The 22,729-nt window shown below is 40.5% G+C and overlaps 1 protein-coding gene across 4 annotated transcripts; it reads right to left on the bottom strand.

Annotated features, from left to right (window-relative positions):
• Nucleotides 1-3,233: 3,233 nt before the first annotated feature.
• Nucleotides 3,234-22,233, bottom strand: crtc1a (CREB regulated transcription coactivator 1a). 4 transcript variants are annotated; one of them, XM_026150099.2, is made up of 15 exons: nucleotides 22,060-22,233; nucleotides 18,894-19,010; nucleotides 17,303-17,428; nucleotides 15,562-15,623; nucleotides 15,055-15,149; nucleotides 14,123-14,208; nucleotides 13,997-14,037; nucleotides 13,337-13,527; nucleotides 13,046-13,191; nucleotides 12,825-12,917; nucleotides 9,960-10,058; nucleotides 8,438-8,542; nucleotides 5,781-5,864; nucleotides 5,487-5,664; nucleotides 4,390-4,733 (listed from the first exon to the last, which is right to left on the bottom strand). In XM_026150099.2, the coding sequence occupies exons 1-15, from the start codon at nucleotides 22,183-22,185 to the stop codon at nucleotides 4,528-4,530; spliced, it is 1,755 nt and encodes a 584-aa protein (XP_026005884.1). In that variant the 5' UTR covers nucleotides 22,186-22,233; the 3' UTR covers nucleotides 4,390-4,527. The 4 variants fall into 4 exon arrangements, with proteins under 4 accessions (XP_026005886.1, XP_026005884.1, XP_026005885.1 ...); XM_026150100.2 differs by having other exon boundaries at nucleotides 9,960-10,055; XM_026150101.2 differs by lacking the exon at nucleotides 8,438-8,542 and having other exon boundaries at nucleotides 3,234-4,733.
• Between the last annotated feature and the right edge of the window lie 496 nt (nucleotides 22,234-22,729).

Raw genomic sequence — 22,729 nt, 5'->3', positions numbered from 1 at the left:
TGTGTTTTAACAGCTTGTGTCACAGAGCCACTATTAGTCTGACTGTACAGTATTTGTATGTGATTTTTCTTACTCGTGTTATTTCTCATCGTGTCCATGTTATGTCTCAGTGTTTTTTTTTTCACTACAAAATACGATTTCACCACAAATTTATAAAACAAAGGCGAAACTAAATGGTTAGTTTAAAGCAAAATACAATATGTCAAGATACTTTGAAATTCGGCATCATGCAGAAAATAGATTTCTCATCTAGTGGACAGGATATAGCAGTCATTTCTTTAAAGGGGACCTGTTATGCTCATTTCCAGCACCAAATTTAAAAAAACAAACAACTGCTGACTCTTCTAGAGTAGACGTGCAGGATTCACAGTACAGAATAACCCCCACGTATCTTATAGAGGGCCCTGGTGCAGCTTCTCAGGACATCTTTTGTTTATGCAACAGGCTGTTTTAGCTTTTTTCCCCTTAAACATACAGAAGGTTTGAACGAAAGGTGGGTGGAGTTCAGGCCTAGTAGTTGGTGCATTGTATTGTAAATTCACTTTGGACAAGTCACAAAAAAAAACAAGCAGGCATGCAGGCGTCTGCAAGGGCCTTCACGAAAGTAGCGTCACTGGGACCCAAGTGGCCCGAGTGACATAAAGTATAAGACCCACAGACACGTTTTAGAAATCAATTTCATAGTGACTTAATTGCCAAACAATCTCTAGGCGTATCCCACTGGGGCCTTTGATGAGCATACTAAGACTATCCACTCTCAGTGACATCATACAGAGCCAAGAGCAGAAAAAAACTAAGCATTTAGGACAGGCTTTGGATAAAGTAATTACTGTGGTCTTGTTTATTATTAGTGTCTCCCATTCTAAGAGCAAATATAACTGGAAGGAGATGCATAACAGGTGCCCCTTTAATTCATGTTGTAGAAATCAGTAATTGTGTCCAACCTAAACAATGACTTTGTAGGTAAATATGAAATAATTTGAACCATAATGGGATCATTTGAGGAAAAAAAGAGGATGTTTTATAAAAGTTTTAAATTTTTTCTCTTACTTATGGCTATCTTTTTTTTTTTTTTTTACCTTTGGTTCAACTGTTGATTTTACTTTAAAAAGAAGGAGAAAAAAGATACAGTGCTGTAGACAAATCTGCTCTGAAGTAAAGACCAAAAGAATCTAAATAGTCTAATATGTAACAGGAAGTGGAATTCCTGCAGAATAAAAGTTTTTCAAGTAAATGAAAAGTGCTTCAAGGGCCTTGAAATGCATATGGACGAGGTCCAAACGAAATATCAGATAACTCTGAATTAATAAATAATAATATTGAAATAACTGTTCAACCTTACTGATTCACTGTTTAAACCACAAAATTGTTTAGCTAATCTACACTGCAAGTGGTTCTACATGCATGTAGTCTGTTTTTCCAGATACAGTATTTAACTCAGCTGAAACATTTTAAGGTAGAGGAAAACAAACGTTGCTCTGCTGTAAACTCTTGTCTCTGTAAACACTGGTGCGATACCTGAACGTTACTGCTTAAAAAGGTGGCAGTAACAGGCGACGCATCAGTCAGCGCTTATCTACATGAGCACAAAAAGTGTTTAAAAAAAAACACAAAACAAAAAAACAAACGGAAATAAAGAACCCACAAAAGATGTCAGGCTCACTATAAAGTCTGGAGGTCCAGCAGAGAATATAGAGCCACAATGACATATTGCAGCACAGTATTTCTCAGTGCATTTTCTTACTTTGACATCATATCACATAAAGCACGAAAAACATTGTTCCTACCATACAGAAATATACAAAGCTAGTCTATAGATTTACAATGACATAATCAAAACTGTGTGGGTGTTCCACGGGAAAAAAAGCGCATACTGGATATTGCGGTATAAAACACAGTATCAAACGACGGCTTCTACATGTGCATGAAAGGCTGATTACCACATATCTGATGCTTTTAGGCTTCACTTAGCAGTCACGTAGCCTATACACGATGCAGAATCAAAGAGAGACAAAAGACGAGTTTAGCGAACAAGGGGGGAAAAAAAAAACGCTTGCTTAGACAAACAAAACCGACCTAACCCTTAAAAATAAAATAAAATAAATTGTTAAAAAACAAGCCATAAAGAGAAAACACTTAAGGAGATTCGTGCAGTCACAAAATTATTAAAATAGAAAAACAACCACCCCACTTTCCCACAGTGATAACTAGAACGCAGGATCACTGACCAACATGATGCATCTGAAATATTAGAGTTTTGTTGTTGTTTTTTAAAGGAAAAAGCTTAAAAATCTAATTTTAAGATTCAATCATAGTTTTGTGTTGCATGAAAATAAATATGCTGGCACAGGGTTCCTCGACGCACATCGACAGACGCGATGTTTCAGGAACATAACAGCCAAATAGTGTCCTGGGAATGAATCTATATCTATTTTACATTTTATTCTACCTGCACTGAACTGCAATATTAATTCTGCAAAATACTTTTCAGGGACTGACTCATCCCATCTGGCACAGTATTACAATAACACTTACTGCAAATGTCCAATGCACTATTTTTGTAACTTGAACCGTGGTTTGTTTTTCTTTTTTTCTTTTTTTTTTGCTAATTAATAATTTATTACGACATGATGCAGTCAGAGCTGCAGAGACACGACAGACACACCTGCGTGCAAAAAATGTAGGAAAGAAAAATGTGTAACAGTGTAACAAAATACTCACCGACTGAGTAACAACTCAGCTCTCTTCAATAGATTTTTTTATAGAAGTTTTCAAAAATAACTATAATTCAATTTGCTTTTTTCATTTGTCTTTTCTTTTTTCTTCGTCTTCTTTTTTTTTTTTTTTTTTTACAAGAAGGCAAGTTTTATCAAAGACAGGACAGACAGGTCCAGTGCACATAACAGTCACGAGGGTAGGTGGGGACGGGGGGTTTGGTATATACACTCTGAGAAATCAGTGTTTTAAATAAATGCATAAAGTGCAATAATGAGACACGTTTCTGAATGAACTCAAAGGACCCATCTACTGAAACACGCACTGATTTCACAGAGGATTTTTAAAGCACGAAAGCATACGACTACGAGAGCGACCAGAGCGATACGGAACGAACTGATAAAGGGCACGGACAACACGAGCGCTACGAGAAAACGGATACATAGAGTCGCTGTAGTGCCAGGGAAACGAGCAAAGCAACACATAAAACTTAAAGCAGGATGTCATATCTGCTTTGGGGAAACAATATGTGTCCTTAAGGACATAAAGGCTAGTTATGAGAGGCAATGAGGATGACAGGATGGCAACAACATGGTTGTACAGATGTGACCTAAATACATTCTCTTTGTATCAACAATTCTGTTCTATTATAGAGGCAGTTCAATTGTCTGGAAAAATATACATATATATATATAGATATTTCAACTACGCTGAGGTCACATCTTTGGGAGTAATCCTGTGTGCCACGCTCAGTGTGCCTTTTCCCCCCACCATCTCTACACCTCACTAGTCTGAAAGAACGGAAACAGTTTCAAAAGTAACATGGCACGGTCGCCGTGCATCCTCTAAGAATCCTGCACGCTGCCTTCCTGCGTATAAGGGTTCGATGTGTGTGTTTCATTTTACAGTCCCAAATCGATCGCTGTAGTTTTGCATAGATACCGTTACGCAAACTCTAATCACATTCTGTACATGTAAAATATAAAACAAAGCCTGTAAACATCTAGCTCGTATTCCTCATTTATCCGTTTAGGTGCGATAAATGAAGTTGAAAAATGATATGGTAGTGACGACACAACGGCGGATTACGTAGGCCAAACCACCTGTAAAAAATTACTCCATCCCTAAAATGCTTCTTTGTTTTTTCCCCTCTTTCTTCCTCATCTACATAAGAGTCATCTTTGCATGAAAACCAAAATGTAGACGCTATTAAGGCAAAACAAGTATGCACAGTGATTTGTGATTTCATGCATAAACTGATGACCGCCACTGACTATGATAAAAATCAAAATTCACCATTCCCTAAAAATAAATGAGCTTGCAAAAGGGTGACTCATCGCCTCACCGGGGCTTCCATTACAGCTTGGGACAGAGGGAGGTTAAGCTCAACAGGTGTTTCCTCTGAGTCATCAAGCTACTCTATGTTAACAGCCGTGCGATCGCTATAGTGTGATTTATTACGGGTTTGCTCTACAGACATAGTTTAGTCAGTCATTGATGGAGAATTAGAGACCGGGCTGTTTATGCCCCCAAATTTTCATTAAGCTTCCTCGAATAAAAAACGGGTATATCATCTAAATCGCAACAGGATCCATCACAAAAGGTAGTGAGAGAACCATTAAAGGGAAGCTAGCAGCAGTCTTTAGAAACATTTTAAGAGCTCATTTGTGGGAGTCGATTGTGTTGGGTCGTGTGGAATTGATGCTCAGCCCAGATGAGGCCTTTGATCAGCCTGATTCTAGATACCTTCTCCTCAGAGACCCTCGGCTTTAGGTAGCAGAGTTCACACACCTGTTACACCCGCTACTTTTGTTACAGCCTGTCAAGGCGAAATGCATCCTCGGTGGCGGGATCGGTGAGGACCATGTCCGGGTCATTGAGCATGTGCAGGCCATCCAACGTCAGCGGGTCGATTTTCAGATCGTCCAGCGGGAACTGAGAGTCCACATCAAAGCTGACATCTGTGGGCAGGGAGCCAGACAGGTCCTTGGGCAGGCTGGGTGGAGACTCTCCACTCACTGTGGAAAGACAAGAAAAAAAAAATACTATTCATCTCACTGAGGTTTCTAAGGAAGAGAAGGAAGGCTAAAATTAGAGACAACTTCAATGAAAACAAAAGAATGCAGAGGAGTGTGGGTTATGATTTGATAACAACTTAAGGGGACAGCTTGGCATCATAATTACATATCTAAGTGAAGCTGATTATTAGGAGGGCTAATTTTTTAAAAACTAATAAAGGCAAACCTTAAGAGGATGGTTATCTTTGAATCTACATGCAGATAAGTGTTATACGTCTCTGCAGCATTTAACAATGTCAGAGCTAACATTCTAGTGATTGAATGACAGGTAACCCGCTACTTTCATACTGCTCAGACCATAAATAATCAAGTTGGACTTTCATTTTTTTTATCCTGTGATTTATGCCCGATTTAGACTTCTGTGGGAAATCTACGTCGTAACTTCCGTCATAACTGCAACCACCTTTTTTATCCTTGATGTGCAACTCGTGAGAAATGTAACAACACGTCGGGTTGCGGCAGCATGCAACGACTGAATGACAAAGTGCTGTTGCTTCCATCCATTATACAAATCCAGTAATCAACCAAATCATTGTGAAGCTTCTTCTGTTCAGTTACTGTCACAAGACCCACAAGAAAATGTGAATCACAAGCGTTCCTCCACACTTGGATCTACCAGTTCTACACTTTAAAGTCTGGGTCTCTGCCTTAACAGGCCACTCGCTGCATGTCTTGAGAAGCCGTGTGAAGCACCTGTGAGAATGATGTTGGGGATGTTGCCATGGCTACTGTATCCAAGCTGCTGCGAGTCCTGAGGGTTGCAGTGGCCAGTCAAACCCATCATAAGAGCCTGGGAGTAATTGAGGGTGGAGTTCTGGTTGTACAGGCTGTCAGAGCTGATGGGGGTCTCCATCATGTTGAACTGCTCCAACTGGCAATCCCAAAAGAAAGAAATAATGCAACAAGTCCCTGAAGTAGGAGAAAGGTAAATGCAGGAAAAACATGCGAAGATGATTGGTTTCTATCTGACACGGACAGAGCCTGTACCTGCTGTGAGAGCGCACTGGCTTGAATGGAAGGCAGCTGCTGGTCGTAGAAGTCTGCAAACACGCTGCCCAGTATGGAGTTGTGCTGCAACAACAAACAAGCAGTGATCGGTTTATTATAGATGTAGGTCAAAATTACAAGTGCGCACCATCAATATGAGCATATATATGTATTGCATCAAGGCTTCAGACATAATACATTAAACAAAAAACACGGGATATACAAAACGAGACAGTCAAAGCAGCTAGAACACTGCAACATGTCACAACGTCTGGAAATGTGTGAGGTTTTTAATGTACAAATGCCCACCCAGTTTGCATATGCCAACACATTAAGTGTTTTTATGTGAATGATGCACCATCAGCGTATTTATTTTATCTTTTGTGTTTTAAAAAGAAAAAAATCTCGGAATTACAGCACCGTCTAGGCAATAAACTACCAGATGTTTTACTGGAATTTTACACATTTATCATGTAGTTTCACTGGTCTGACCCACTAACGATCAAAGTGGGCTGCATGTTTGACACCTCGGGTCTAGACAACCAGATACAAAGGCTTAGAATAATTAGGACTTTTTTTTATATGCCTCTATAAAATGCTTATAGCCGATTTTCTTTCATGAGGAGGCCTTCACAAGTCTTTGAGCATCTGCCATAACGTTTTGCACATTTGTGTGACATTACTGCAGCACAAACCTTTTCATTTTAATTGCACAAAAACGATTTAAAACCTGCAAAAAATAAAAGAAAAAAACAGTTGTAGTAATCTGCAGATATGTAAATAAATGTATTATATGATAAAATAAATAAATAAATGGCTTAATTAATCACACGAGGCAAAATCTTTCAATATCAGCTGCCGATATCTTACAGCTCTCTGTATACATAATACACTGAAATGCAAACCGGCCAAACGCCCCAAATCGTCTACGTAAGGACAACAAAAGGAAAGCCTTACATGAAAAAGGAGCTTCCTCTCCTGCCTTCTGGCTTCCACGTTTTAATTAAGACAAACCAAACAGGATGTAATGTGCGTTAAAATTAAGGGAATCACTGAAAATGTAATCCCCTCTGTGGCTTTATTCTCCCCTCCACCGACTCATCCAGCGCAAGCTAATTCTCTTGAAATTCCTCATTTGAATGTCCTCATCGAATCAGCAGCAGGAATTCTCCCGTTTCATTGTGGCCTCTTAATGTATAAGTAATTGGATCATATTCTCAGTCTGTGCTCCACCTAGTTCTAAACCACATTATCTGTGTGCGCTGCACAACTCCCCACGGGGCAGAGCAGGTTAACAAGAGAACACAGACTGTTGGTTGTGGTTTGGCCCGTGGATAACCTCGGGACTACGAGTGAGCCACTTCAGCTCTGGAAAGGCCCGAGTTGGGAAAGCAAACATATAGAAATGCACACACAGCATGAATCAACTCTGTCACTCGCCACGTTCCTCTCTCTCTCCACATCTCAAACACACAAGGGCATGTTTAAAAGTCAGAAACTATAACTTCAATCTTTGGACCAGTAAAGGCTTACTAGATGGCACTTTTAAAGGTGTAATTCAAGACAGTATTTAAGAAAGAACACTTAGCAATAAGCGATTAAAAGATTATCAGCACTACCTTTTGCAAATCTTACATGCTTTTACTAAGTCTCACGCACATCACTGACAGCCCTAATCCATGTTTACCTTGGGTGTGTTCAGTTTATCTTAATGCACTACATTGCAAGCAAGGTTCAGTTTGCACAGCTTTTCCTGAAAAATCCTTCGAAGGGGATTAATACCTCCCTTGATGCTCACCCATTCCCCCCCATGCTGGTGCAAACCCACAATAAACACAGAGATCTGACAAACATGGGAAAGAACAAAACAAACTCCACTTCACAGTCTAATAAGCAAGACTGGGAGGGAAACGGTGGAGTTGCGATGCAAATACCACAAAAAGCAGCAGAGGAGGAGGAAGGTCAGGGACACGGCTACATCACAAAACACATCAATGACACTAAGAGACTGCTTAAAGAGACTGGTGGTCAGATCTGGGCAAAACAAGAGCTGCTCAGGGTTCACAGTTTGTCAATGCTTAATGTGATCATTCAGATCAGGAATAGAACTTTTTAATGCACATTTTCTATGTATATATTATTAACTTTAAGTACACACAGACAGCTTTCTCCCAGAGTATTTCCTTCACTGCGCGGTTTCACTTCCTCTTATGTCAAGCATGGAAAACACATCAGTGATTTATAAGGTTAATGATGCCGCTGTGCATGTCGGTAGACTCAGACTCAAAGAAACCCCAGGATTTCCTGCTATTGCTCGTTAAAATGTCAACTAATAGAGGCTACACTGTGTTTTATCTACTTATTAGATACTAATAGATATTATTCTTTTTTGGCTTATAAAACACAGAAAGTAATCATATGTAAATGCATAAATAATGACAATACAATTAACTTAAGGGGGGAAATGCTTGTTTTGATGTTATGGGTCTTGCTGAAGGGCTCGCTTTTTATTTTATTTTTTTTTGCCCAGATCTGTATCAACAAGAAAAAGCTGCACGGAGTCCTACTCAGCAGAGATAACCACAGCACTACGATGCAAGGGACGGTGATGTTTATACAAAGCGAGCCGGCAGCTCGTTCAGTCCATACGCCCTTACTTGAGGCGAGCCTCCGGGTGAGAAGCCTTGATTGGAGACGGGAGAGGTTGGAGATTGATTGGCAGAGGATCCAACCCTACTGCGGTACTGTTGAAGGGACGAGGCCTGATACAAGAGGATACATTTGAGTTATTCACACTGGAGGCCGTCGTTTTGTTTCCCCCCCTCGTTCGTTGTGTGTAACTCTTCTCCTATTGAACAAGGAGCTTTGGTTAACCATGTCTGTGGTGTTTTTCTTGCAGGAGACTGGCGATCAGAGGAATATTGAACCTGTGCATACTTGTAGCTAATGCTGAAATGTAATTAGTATGATCACAATATGTGACGAGTGATGTGTAGATCTCACGTCAGTGGAGTAGTAGAAAAAAAAAAGAAAAGTGAAAGACTGAGTACTACAGGGGATTAATTAGTAAGAATATCGCTGGAAATTAAACCTGAGCAAGTGAATATTTTAAAAATAGTGACCAGGGAAAACCCACTCTGCTATCTCTTGTTCTGTCCTATCATCAGATGTTTTTTATACTGTCTAACAAAATTAAAAAAAAGTACTATAAAACCTTCCAAGTAAGCAACAGATACGCCATCAAGTAATTGAGATTTATCAAATGAGGCTGATAATGTTTAATCATTTACAAGTCAACGAGGCGTTCAAACCTTTAAACTCCTAAACTATTAAAAGATAAGTTACCAAAATAATGGTAGCATGAGATGAGAGCGATAAAAAGGAGTTCAAGGTCTGTGGATAGAGCTATAAACCGGTGACCTGGTCAGTGGCGTCGAGTAAACCTGTTTGAACTCGCCTGAAAATGAAAGAAGGTCATGTTTTCCTTGACATTACTTTGACTGTAAAATGATAAAAACATTTCCTTATTAACGGTTTAATAACAAGAATACAAGTCTAAGATCCAGATCCCAGCGAGCTTCCTCTGCGTTTTCCGTGACCTCACGCTGCACAGTCTTTTACGGAGATGAAGAGAATGTAGGCCACTTCATTTCTGCAGTAATCCAAACACATTCCCATCGCAACAGTAGAGCGAAGCAGCGAGAGCCAAGATCTGAAGGAGAAACAGCGCCTTACAGAAGCTTTCAGATTCACGGATGTTTTGCGAATCTCTTTGTGCATTTTTTTACATTCTGCTTTAGTGGTTTTTGGGGGGGACTTGAACTCTGCAGAGAAACAAAGAAATTCTGGGACTGCAAAATTATGGTTTTGTATCATAGTTAAAATAACAAAGAAAGAACAATTGCACTGTCACACACAGTCCTATTTTCACGTCGTTTTTTTCCCCCCCAAGCAAAACGTCTGTTACAAAACACACTCTTGGACAACTTCACGTCACAGCTGAACGTCTACGAGATCAGTTCTGATTACTTCGACGTGGCAGTGTGTTCGCGAAACCCCGAGCCCAACACGTTAACACCATCTGAAAACAGTTCTTTGGGAAAACTGGGAACCAGCCAAGGAGAACCAGTCATCACTGGGTTGTTGTTGCAACAAATCAGCGAGACACAGACTGCTCACCGCGTTCATGTCGATGGTCATGTTGGTTTGCGAGGACGCCTGGTTGTCTGACGGGGAGCAGGAGTTCACCGAGGACGGCAGCTGGACCAGACCCGCCTGCTGGAAAATAAGCAGTGGACTCATAAATAGATAACTAATCTTTAAGCACCACTGTATAATTTTAATGCTTGCTTATCACACACGCATTATATTCATATCTTATTTTATTACATCTTGGCAGATATGAAAACACATCAAAAGAAGAAAAAAAAATCACATAAAAGGCTACAAGTTGCCTTTTATGTGACATTTTTAGGAGTTTAGATTTTAGAGTTTTATATGTTTTTGTTGAATTTTATTGTCAAAGATCATGCCAAAATGTAAAAAAAACACACACATAAACTTTCTAGTTAAAGGTGAAGAGTCTGACCTGACTATGCACAAGGACTGCTGCACTGACAATCTCCTGTGAAATGTCTTTTTTCCCAGACCCCGAGGCAGCAGGGATATGGTTTTACTTTTACCCCTCTAAGTAAATCATTGTGTATTTTTTGTCAAAATGTTATACTTGCGTCTCATCTGTTGTTCTGGGAGTTGAGACACACGAACAAAGATTTTAGCAAGTTAGCGAGATCTCCGCAGGTGTTTTGCAGTTGGCCTTGGGTTCTTTGTACCTTCTTCAGGACCGCGTGTATTCGCACTTGCTGTGATCCCAATAGCCCCACGTCATTATCTCCTCTGTTTATTTCATTGTGGACCGATGAACGCCTAGATTCTTGGAAATGTGTCTGTAGCTTTTAAGAGGTTTGTGCAGAAACCCAGCGAGAAAGCTTTTGTGACTGAGTCATAGTTATCACAAGAGAAAACTCTCTATGGCTTTCTTACTGAGAACAACCTCTACAACCCACACTTCTAGTCTCATCTTCATAATTGGAACACCTGAATCCAAACAGCTTTTGGAGAAGCAATTAGCAGGGATTCACTTTTTTTTTTTTTAACAGCCTCTCTGATAATAACTCAGTATGTTGAATAAAGACATGGAAAGCACAGTTGTTGGTGCGTTTTTATTTTTAGTCAACTGTGGCAAAAATGAAGATCTGCTCAAAAAGTAATCAAAGTAAATGAAATAAAAGCAGACGTGACAGGAATATCAAAGAGTTTGCGAAGTTTTCTTCCAACTAACTGGTAACTGAAATCATCATAGGTTTTATTATTTATTTGGAACCTTATTAAAAAAATATAGTTATAATAATTCATTTATGAACTGCTGCTCCTATAACTCTGGTGTGGTTATTCTCTAATTCCATCTCATTAAACATCTCAACAATATAGAGGTGACTGAATCACAGACGAGTAAACGTAAGTAAGTCAAAGTAAGTCGAATGTTCCCATGAGAGCCAAAACGCATCATCGTCATTAAATGCAGTTTATCTATTTTTCCCCTCATTTTTCATCTTACTCACTCATTCACAATCTGGATGCTATCAATCTAATTAAAAAGCAGCAGCAGCTGCAGATAAACATTAAGTCTGAGATCTTAAAGTCTGGCTAACATCAAAGTTTTGTAATATTCTTTTTTTTTTTTTTTTAATGGGCTGTGGAAAAATGCATTTTCATTTCAGTTAAACATGAACGGCTTCATGATTACAGTTTGTTAGGACACGTGTTCAGTAACATTTAACATAAAGCTATAGTTTCAAATGATTTAGCGTTCATGTGATAAACAGAGATAAAATGTATGAACATTCTTAGAATGAAAAGAATGAAAACATTCATAAATCCAAAAATATTGGAAGAAGTTGGAAAGACTTGGAGATTGGGATTAGCTGTACTTGCATTAATAAACATAATCCCGAGATTGGAGGCTTAGGGAGCTGACAGACTGATGAAATGGAAAGCAGGCCACAACGCCAGCGTCACAAACTGAAACACAGCAACAGGTTTGTAAAGGAATGGACTCGATCCTAATTTCCAGTGAAACTTCATGAGGTCTATACCACAGCCACTGAAAATTCAGGACTCTGATTGGCTGGAAGACCCAGAATAACTTTTACTAAGTAAATTATTTCATCAATTCCAAAATTTAGACTTAACTTCAGATGATAATGACTCATTCTCTACTACTACCAATAACAAACATGATCAGACGCTTCTCTGTATGTTGTACATGACATGACAAGTTCGAGAGTGCGATTCGAGTGTGAATCCACTGCAGCTACTATAGTGGACCCAAGAAATATAATTCCTTATAAGGAAGAGTTTAAGGAACGGCTGCGGCAGAAAAGAGAAAACCGGAGAGGAAATGCAACCAAAACTGCGGAGAAAATGAAAAGATGTCCACAAACCACGGGTAAAAGCGAGGGAGTGAGAGAGAAAGTGAGTCAGTGCCAGGGGGAGGGGGCAGCGATATGCAACATCTGCACTGGCAGCATGTTGTGTAGGAGAGCACGTTGCTGAAAGTTTCCCATTATCTTTTCGGCTTCAAATAACTCTGACCTAAGGTGATAGACATTCTAAGAGGAAGTGACTAGCAGTGATTTGGCTTTAGCAGTGGGCAGAAAGCAAGTTAAACTACTCTCAACTCTGAGGTGATTGTTTGAAGTAACTAACAACAGGGCAGGGTGACCAACTGTCAGCTGTAAAGCGGCAGACAGTGAGCGAATTGCTTCATATGCAGATGGACTAACGCTCAGCGATCCTCTGGATGTTTAAAACGGGTAAATGAAAACAAAACGAGCCACACGTCCGAGTTAAACAACTGCTGTTGACTCATTCATTGATTTTTTTTGGCAAGTGGTCATAATACTATATAAAACTGGATGTTCGTACATATGAATGAGATGAAGTTTATTATGTTTTGAGCTGTGGCTTTGGATAGAAACTCACTTGCTGGTTTGGGTGTGTCTGGGACGACGGCTGCTGGCTGAAGAAGGCGTACTGGGACAGCTGCTGCTCCAGGTTCATGGCATTAATGGCTGCCTGTTGGGAGCACGGCACTTTATATGACAGAAACCTCAAAAAGCATTCATTTCAGTATTTGTAGCCTGCCTACAAATCATGACACTGTTTCTATGTCTATTAATGTACAACGCTTTCCTCTTGAGTACCTGGGAGAGAGTGAGAGGTGGAGTTGTTGGGGAGAGCTGCAGGTTCTGGTGCTGGTGGGAGTCTCCCGCGTTCAGGATGAGAGGAATCACACTATCCTGCCCGGCCTGGATTTCCATGGCTACTGTGGGTTGAGACGTGTTCACTCCTACCCAGCACAAGAAAACAGTTTCCTTAAAGACCCAACTTGGCACCAAACAAGTGGCAAATGCTGAAATCCAAGATCCTTCATATCCTGCACATAACTTTAAGATATGTCCAGAGAGAACAGAGGAGAGAGTGCTTATTACCACCTTGTGTGTTACCCAGAGCCTGCGTGCTGCTCTGGGAGCCGAACGAGGCGGCAGCTGGGTCGTCGTGGTCGAGCGGGGTGGGCAGCGGAGGAGGGAACTGGATGTTGGTCAGATCGGGAAGAGAGCCGCCAGTGTTGTGGGCTGCTGGTTTCATCGAAGCGGTCAGCTGCTGTTCTGGAGACGGGAAAATGCTGCAGAAAAACAGATGGGTGCCGTAAACTCTCCAGCGATGACATGCTCGATATACTCGGTGATGAAATAGCAGAACCGCCAACACCAGTAGCTTATTCAGATTACTTGGAAATGTCTCCCGAGGCAAACAAGTCCAGAGATATTTGGACTTCATGCATTTGGCCCAGGGTATTTTTGCAAATCTTTTGGCTCCACACTCTCATTCCTTTGGCAGTTGAGCGAGTCAAAATGAAAATGTTGAACTACAGTCAGATGCTTTCAGTTCAAAACTACGCTTTATTCACACCCATTCATCAGATTTGTGTACACACGTACCTAGCCGAAGCTTCCTTTCTGGATTTAAACACTATATCGTAACAGTGAGACCAACGTGCCCCCCAAAAATATTTACACTGAAACATAATTTCATTGTGTTACTCAGACTATAGAGGAAGGTATCCTTAGACAACCTAAGACATTAAAACTCACTGGATTCCAGGAACTTTGCAGGGCTTGGATCTTGAAATGTTCTAAAGTGGGAGAAAAAAAGACAACTAGTGTATCAGGAAGACCAGTGAGATACTCAAGTGAAAAACATTTTGTGTGAAGATTTACTTTTTTGCTGTCCCAGTTATGTTTCTGTCCATCTTCATCCACCTCTTGTTTAATTGCTTCAGACCCCGGTACAGTGAGTAGGAGGACTGGGGAGAGCAAGAGCGAGAGCGAGAGATGGAGAAATTAAAAAATAAATCTCCTCAATCTCTTGGATCTACAGATGTCCTGCCTGTTGAAGCTCATAATAACTGCCTTCATTTAATCAGATCAAGTGAGTAAGTGCAGTCGTTAATGTATGTAGCGTCAAGTTACAACATATATATACATGAATTTATATATATCCAAGCACTATTGCATTGTAAGGTACAAAATGATGACAAGGTACCCAGCAATTCCCTTTGAGTAAGCACTTGATGACAGTGGGAAGAAAAGGTTCCTTTAAAAAGAGGAAAAACAAAAACAAAAAAAGAAAGTAGACAAGAAGTGTGACATTAGTAAAAGAAAAAGGAATTCTGAATGCAAATAATGGGTAAAAGCACAAGCACTTCTCCAAGATGATACATACAAATTCAACCAAAGTGCTTCTAAAATTGACATAATTCCCCTCACATGGCCATTAGGAGCGAAATTCACATGGTACTTGAATGCGCACCATCTGCACAGCAATCAATTTTCCTCCTCTTGCCTTCAAAGCCGCATTCAAACCCTTTCATCATACACTGGAGGGCGCTTCCACTGAGTCGTCAGGAGAAAGCAACAAAATACCACAAAAACTAAACAGGATCACAAAAAAAAACAAAAAAACAAATAACACTGAATTCTGCAGATAATGCAAAAAAACACTAATTTAAAAAGCACATATAGACTAATTCAAGGCAGAGTTAAAAGCTCATTTCATGCAGGGTGTCTGTATGAAGTGAGCTGACACACACCACACTAATGAACATGTCTCTTACACTACATGACGAGAACATCTTCGAAATCTTGTGTACCTCGTTTTGGCTGCAGCTCCTGTGATCCTCCAGTGAAGGAGGCCTGCTGGGCAGGAATTAGTGTGCACTGATGCAGTGCTGAGTCAGAGTTTGTCCTGCAGCACAAGAATTTTAAACTCACATAAGGCGATCTATAGACAAAATCTACCCGAATAGCACAAAAAAGTACATAGTGGGCAACTACAGCACTGCGCGACAACAACATCACATGCAGCAGTCAGTTATTTTTAAATGTTTAACACTAGAATAAGGACACTGGAATAGTTTTAAGTGTAAATATAAACATTTCAATAATTTTTCTCAATGGCAGAAACTGTGAAAGTCATTAAATATGTGACAATGCAGAAGGATTTCACAGTCAGAGTGTTAGCCTCTTGGGTCTTTCCACTCTGAATGTGTCTTGCGTTATTATCTGAACACGTTTCTTCATGACAGGTGAAAAAAAAATGCATTTAGTTGCAAGAAGGCCATGCCGAGACATTGTGTCATTATCAGAGACCGTCTTACCTCCTCCAACTAGTATCAGGTGGCGGCGAGAGATATACTGAGCCATATGGACAGCTGTCAATGTGACATCGCAGGTTAAGAAATAACAGCTGGAGAATAAAGCCTTGGCAGAATCAGTGTACTCTCTTCTGTGAATTCAAAAAATAAATAAATAAAAAAAGCACTGTGCTTGGTGATCTTCTACAATACAGGGTACACTTTCATTACCTACAGGCCGAAGTCTTTTACCAAAATGCCCACAAAGAGTTTGATTAAGATCTAAAAATCTGAAATCAAGAAGCACTTCCGTTTCAAAAGCTAGCTGAATACAACAGCATTATTAATGAAAAGGTGTTAATAATTGCTTGTTCTGCACTGTGTATTTTCCAATAATGCTACCACGAAGGAGCATTTAAACACAAATGTATATTTTATGCATATATTAAGCTTTAAAAAACAATAATACAGTTTAAAGATTTGCATTGACTTCTGCTGGAGAATGATGAGAGCCCGCAGGTGGTTTCACTTATACTGTGTGATTAGTCCTGTTCTCAGAACTGTGTGGGTGTGTGCAGACTATGGTTTATTAACATCTCCACAATGCTAATGTTCAGCTGTTGACACCATGTTATTCCCAGCCAAACTCCTCCCACTGAATATTTATCATAATACATGAAATCTCTGTCTGTCTGTGCGTTGGTTTCTTTGTCCACCAACTCCTCCGAGAGCATTAGAAGATGAGCAACCAAACCTGTGCACACAAGTTCATCTTAGGCCCCGGAAGGTTCTTATCTATATCAGATACTGCGGCATCATCGCATTGCCTAGCAACCACCCAGCAACAGTTTGAAACGATCCATTTTTTTTGCACTTATGCACCTTATAAAAGCACTGTATCGTTTGTATTTCACAACAGTAACATTTAATTTGTATTCGCAAAAGCTAAATTATGCATGACACATTATGATGGCATCGTGTTGCCCCGCAACCACCTAGCGACAGGCTAAAATGACCTGTTTTTAGGCTTCATGCACCTACAGCAGTTTATGAGACATCCCTATCGTTTTTCATTTCAAAGCTACTTCTCATTTGAATCCACAAAAAGCTGAAATATTCATGCCTAGTAAGCACCTAGGAATGGGTTAAACTGACCCATTTTTAGGATATTAACATGTTTGTTTGTTTTTTCTCAGTATGATTAAGTATATCAGGCTTCCAACAGCATGAACAGGCCAAAACAAATACTGTAGCATGGGGCATGCATTGGTAGGATAACATCTGTGTAAATTCCTAATAATCTGCAGAAATGCCACTCTACTGCTCCTAAAGAAAAATTTGACCGAGTGAAGTTTTGACCAAGCACTCTGATTTAAACTGAAGCTCAGAAACCAGATAAAAATGGTAATGGTAAATGGCCTGTATTTATATAGCGCTTTACTAGTCCCTAAGGACCCCAAAGCGCTTTACATATCCAGTCATCCACCCATTCACACACTGGTGATGGTAAGCTACATTGTAGCCACAGCCACCCTGGGGAGCACTGACAGAGGCGAGGCTGCCGGACACTGGCGCCACCGGGCCCTCTGACCACCACCAGTAGGCAACGGGTGAAGTGTCTTGCCCAAGGACACAACGACCGAGACTGTCCAAGCCGGGGCTCGAACCGGCAACCTTCCGATTACAAGGCAAACTCCCAACTCTTGAGCCACGATCGCCCCAACATTAAACAACACTTCACCCAACAGGCAGCATAAAAGGATATCTGTCGTCCGTGTTTGTCAACAGACAGGGGTTTCCGGTGGGGCGATGTGATGCGGTTCCGATCGCGGTAGACTCTTTCCACCAATCCGTGGTGTCGCGTCGACCTGTTCATGTCGAGCCCTGAATTCTGACAAATAAAGACAAGGAAAAAAATGGGTAATGAACTGGGCAAATTGCAAACATTACTTTTCAGCTCCTCACCGGCCTGCACTATTAGAGCTGAATGTGTAACAATAACAAGAGAGTTTTTGAGGTCATTAATCTACAAAAAGCACTGCGGCAGCCACGGTAGTCAGCACTTTACCTCAGTTACACTGCTCTTGGCCAGCAGAGAATAAACACTTCCTATGAGCATGTAGCACAGGAATGAAAGGTAAAGTGGTCCGGGGTGAAAAGGATGGGGGAAGACTGGAAAAAGAAAATCTGAAATGTGTGCATTATGTTCTACGCGTGTTCTTCAACTTGTTTGTTTGTTGTTTTTTTGAGGGTTGTCATTTCATTGGCAAAGAAAATTAAAACTACGAAACTGCATTACATTTTCCTTTTTTTTAAAGGTTGGTATCTTGTTCCATTTGTCTGAAGCTATTCCGTGGAAATTTCAAGGACAAGGGCTTTTTAGCCCACATGACAGATGTTTTCTGTCTTGCTGTGCAGCTTCAGTGCCTTTCAAGCAAGAGACTGTTTCCAGCACTGGCTGAGAGAATAAAACATGGAGAAGCTCTTCTTTCTCATATACACAGACTGACACACTAAGCAACGCAGCAGTCGCGTTGCAGATAGCACTGAACGCAATGATTTTTTCTTTTTTTATTTCCCCAAATAAAATGAAACCTATTATTCAGAACAAATTACACACAACATCCTGACCCTTTTTCCCTTCAATTTCTAACATTCATTATTGTGCAATATCAGTTTTAAGGCTTTCACTGAAGACTGACATTTCTTTTATGTTTCTGTCGACAATTAATGCAAATCCTTTCCTGCCACCTTTGAAGCTGCTCCTGAAAACAATTTAAAGCAATAAAAAAACTTCTGCTTCTGTTCACGTTGTTGCCGAGTGCACTGAAGCCCAGCATGAAGCTGTCTCCCTGCACATAAAACACACAATTCAAATTTGGTGTGACAGACGTGGCTTCAAGAACGTTCTTATTACGCTGCGGCAGCAACATATAAACTTCAAAGTTATTGCAGGACTGTATACACAGTGTTTATTGGACAGAGCCTGCGCCGAGCCATGCTACAACCGTATACAAACCTAATGTAGGCTGTGGCCTTGGATACTTACACTGCCTCTAAATAAAGTATTATTTTTGTTCATATACTGCTTACATAAGTGACTTACACAAAGTATGTGACTTCCTGTAGAAGAATATTTAGTCCAGGGAAAAAGAACCTCAGGATGTCTAAAAAAAGCGACCAGTCAATACTGCAGGATATTACTTACCCATAGAGATTGGGAAAAAATGGGGGTATTTATTTATTTATATCACACAATATATTTTTGCAGTTAAGGCCACAGATTGAATTGACCTACACCAGGTATATTTTAGTTGTAAATGTGAAAGGCAAAGGAAAGATAAGCAATCCTGTACCTGAAAAGGCACGTCGATCGTGCTGTTTCCAATCTGATTGACGTTTGGCAAGGATCCTCCATAGTACTGCCCACGGTTCTGCCCCAGCTGCAAATATTTGGTCTTCTGCAACTGCAACTGCAAGAAGAACAACATCAGGTAAATCAGCAGGCATTTATGGGAAATTTAGAAAAGAAGTAAAAGAGTTTCTCGCTCGCATTAAGTCCACGCTCCAGTTACAGCGATGTAATAAATTAGCTATTAACACCCCACACGCCTAAAAACCAAGGACCAGGCCGTGATATTGTTAATAACGAGAGCTGAATATGATGTTCTGCTAGAACATTTTCTTTTTAAGTTGCATGATTGTTTCATTTACATTACAGGACTGTTTGCAGATTTTTCTTAAATTTTTTGAAGTGCTAAAAGTGAGATTTGTGGATTTTAGCAGTAAAGGAAAGGAAGATCGAAGTGGTGGAAACTAAAAGCTGTTTAATTTAGTGACAAATTTTGTTGCAAGCTCTAACGTTTACAGCTAATTTAGTGTCAAATTTAACGGTTTCTTTTTTATTTAATGTGAATAGATTATATGAATGCCAAGGTGCAAGCAAAGCAGTATAGATATAATTCAGTATCACTGAATGTGCCTGTCTTCATTTCAGAAGAAAACCCTCCAAACTGTCACTCCAGTGTTTATTTCAAAACAGCCTCCTTTTCCATGTCCAATCAGAGAACCCATGACCAGTCAATTAAATTGTCTCATGCAAGCCCACTGCTTACTGTTGGCATGGCAGAAAATCTAATAATAACAATTACTATGCCTGCATCAGTGGTGTATTTTGATAAGCCTCCAACCTCAGAGTATACTTCTTTAGCTACATGAACGCAGTCTCTGATGCAACGGATTAGATACTGTAACAACAGAATATGAAGTCTGGGTCACTTTAATCACAAGAAGCCGTGTACGGAGAAAAGCACAAAAGAAAAATCAGAGTGAGAGTTGAGCATAAAGGGAGGCAACAGTGTGAAAGGGTGAAACTCTAAACCCGAGGCATCCTTCCAGCATGTCTAACTCTGGCTCAAACAAGAGCTACCTAATGTTTGTCTTTCCATTAATCACTGGAAAAGTGCATCCTTTCACCAGTTTCACTGCCCCATCTCGCAGTTTTGAAGAAAGCGATCCAGCTTCGCTCTGTTTAATGGGTTTGCTCATACTCCACCTCTCCACTGGGTTTTAATTATAGTCAGCTTGGAGGTTTTTGCATAATTTTACTGACAGCCAAAAACATACAAACGACTGATTGCATACTTAATGAAATCTAGATAAAAAAAAAAAACATAAGGCCACAGACCTCCACCAACCTGTCGAGACATATCGTCTACAAATATGGACCTATAATAATAAAGTCATAACTCTGATGCAACTTGTTCTATTAGTTTCCAGATAAGGACGTGTTTAAAGGTAAAGCATAGGGAGGCCATTTTTCTTAACATGTATTCCCAAACTGATGATTTTTGGTTATTTGGTTACACGTAACTATGTTGCATAAGTGTAATGTAAAATGTTACATTTAAGTTACCTGTTCAAATGAAATGTACTTGATTGGTATATATTCAGTTTATACCAAGCGATTTTTGTGCGTGCTCTCACTGGCCACTTCTTTAAGATACACCTCCTCAACTGCTTGTTTATGCAAATATCTAATCAGCCAGACACAATGCAGCAACTCAGTGCATTTATGCATGTAGACCTGTCAAGTCAAGATGCTTAAGTTCAAACCAAATGGAGAAGAAAGGTTATTTAAGAGATTTTGATCGTAGTATGGTTGTCAGGACCAAGTGAGCTGGTATTTCAGTATTTCAGAAACTGGGATTTTCTAAACACCTCTAGGGTTCATAGAGAATGGTCTGAAAAAGAGAAAACATCCAGTGAGCGGCAGTTTTCTGGGTGAAAACGCTTTGTTGATGTCAAAGGTCAGTGGAGAAAGGCGCGACTGGTTCTAGCTGATAGGAAGATACAATATCCCCGAAAAAAAGTTCATTAAAACCAAAGCATGCAGAAGAAGAAGAAGCAGAAGCATCTCTGAATGCACAACATCTTTGAATCTTGAAGCAGATAGGCTACAGCAGCAGAAGACCACACTAGGTGCCAGTCCTGTCAGCTAAGAACAGGAAACTGCAGTTAAAAAAAAAAAAAAATCACACAGAGGATTTAAGGCACTTCTTAATGGGCCAACCCATCACTAGTGAGGTGTAGCTAACAAAGTGTTGGGTGAGCGCGTATTTCTAATAATTTTTTTTTAAAGCAATGCACGTTTAGAAGTTTTGCACTGCAGTCTGCCATTGACGTGAGACTGTGAACCAGCATCCACGATATCTACTGTTACATGATACTTCTGCTTTTCTGATTCTAGAAAGACCTTTAAGTTGCTCTTTATCGTCTTCTGAGCAGACACAAACACACAGATTCAGAGAAACAGAGCTTAGATAGGATAGTGGCTGATGCTTGCAATGATGTTAAGTCCATCATATTTCCACTCAGTAGCGGTTTCCACTGAAGCCCTGCCTCCATAGGATTTATTCTGGAGGCCTGTGCTGTATGTGGCTTAAATTCCACATAATCTGCTGGCCTTCATCTTTGCCGTAAATGTCACTCATGTTGCAGTGCACACAGGCCTGAGGACCCGTCAGACAAGTTCACCGCGGTTTATATGCACAGAAACACACCTTAACATATATCCCTATATGCACCACGATTTTCTAATTCATTTTTTAAAATGTCAATCTCTACGTTCACGGATCACATCATATGCTTTAGGTTAATCGCTTCGTATCTAAGCCCACGAGATGAAGGGAAAATCGCGGTGCTGGACGCGCGCTGTCAAACACGGATGCACGCCCCTTTGCTTTACACTTGCGTGGGACAAAAATTGTAGCCAATAACTTTTAGGAAAGATGGTCCCCGCAGTACGCATCTACATTTGAGGACCGACACATCGTGTCGGCTCAGCTGGCCGTCCACCGACAGGAGAAAATCGGCCACAGCTGGCAGGAAGCGTCGTTTGTTATTGTTTACCTGTTCTGCGTGCAGCCGCGGCGCTACAAATGCCTATTTGACAGCTCGCTGAAAACAAACGGAGCGCAGACAGGAGGGAGGGAAGGAAAAGGCAGCAAACGGTGTCGTTACCCTCGCTGCTCGGGTTATGCTCAGGTCTTTCATCACTTCGTCAAACGCCGCCGTCTCCTCCGCCTGCTTCTGGTTATGTAAAGCGATTTTCTCGCTGAATTTCCGCGGATTGTTCGAAGTCGCCATGTTTCGCTCTTCTGCTCCGTTTTCCTTCAATGGTCAGCGTCAAGTAACACGGAGGGAGGACGCACAGCTTCCGGTTAGAGAGGCGGACACAACGCAGAGCGTAAAAACAGAATACCCCCCAAAAAAAGGCAACGTTTACCTGCTTTTCCTTCATCCTGAATGAAAAGTCTTTAAACTTATTTTTTAAAAAGGTTTTTACAGTGTCGTGCAGGCCAAGTGGGCTTCACATATTTGAATTTACTGACCACAGGTGATACCTATAATCTACAGCTAAAACAGTCTGTGGACTGACTCTAACTAAAACAACAGGAGCCAGTGTGTGACTTATTACAGGAAGGCCACATGTGCAGGATCCCATGAAGCCTCTCCAGTGTGCTAATAAAGCGCTGCGTGATCCTGCTGACACTTATTAAACATGTTAGTGTGTGGGGAATGACGTCCGCACCGGGATCTGGGACTACCTAAATCAAATGCAGCCATTTTTAGTGTTAAAAGCTTCAAAGACCCTAAAACCGTCGTTACTAACCTGCCGAGGCAAGAAAGG

Source organism: Astatotilapia calliptera, chromosome 18 (assembly GCF_964374335.1).
Source record: "Astatotilapia calliptera chromosome 18, fAstCal68.1, whole genome shotgun sequence".
Taxonomy (NCBI): Eukaryota; Metazoa; Chordata; class Actinopteri; order Cichliformes; family Cichlidae; genus Astatotilapia; species Astatotilapia calliptera.
Note: the sequence above shows the minus strand (reverse complement) of the source record. Positions and strands in the feature narration are given on the sequence as shown.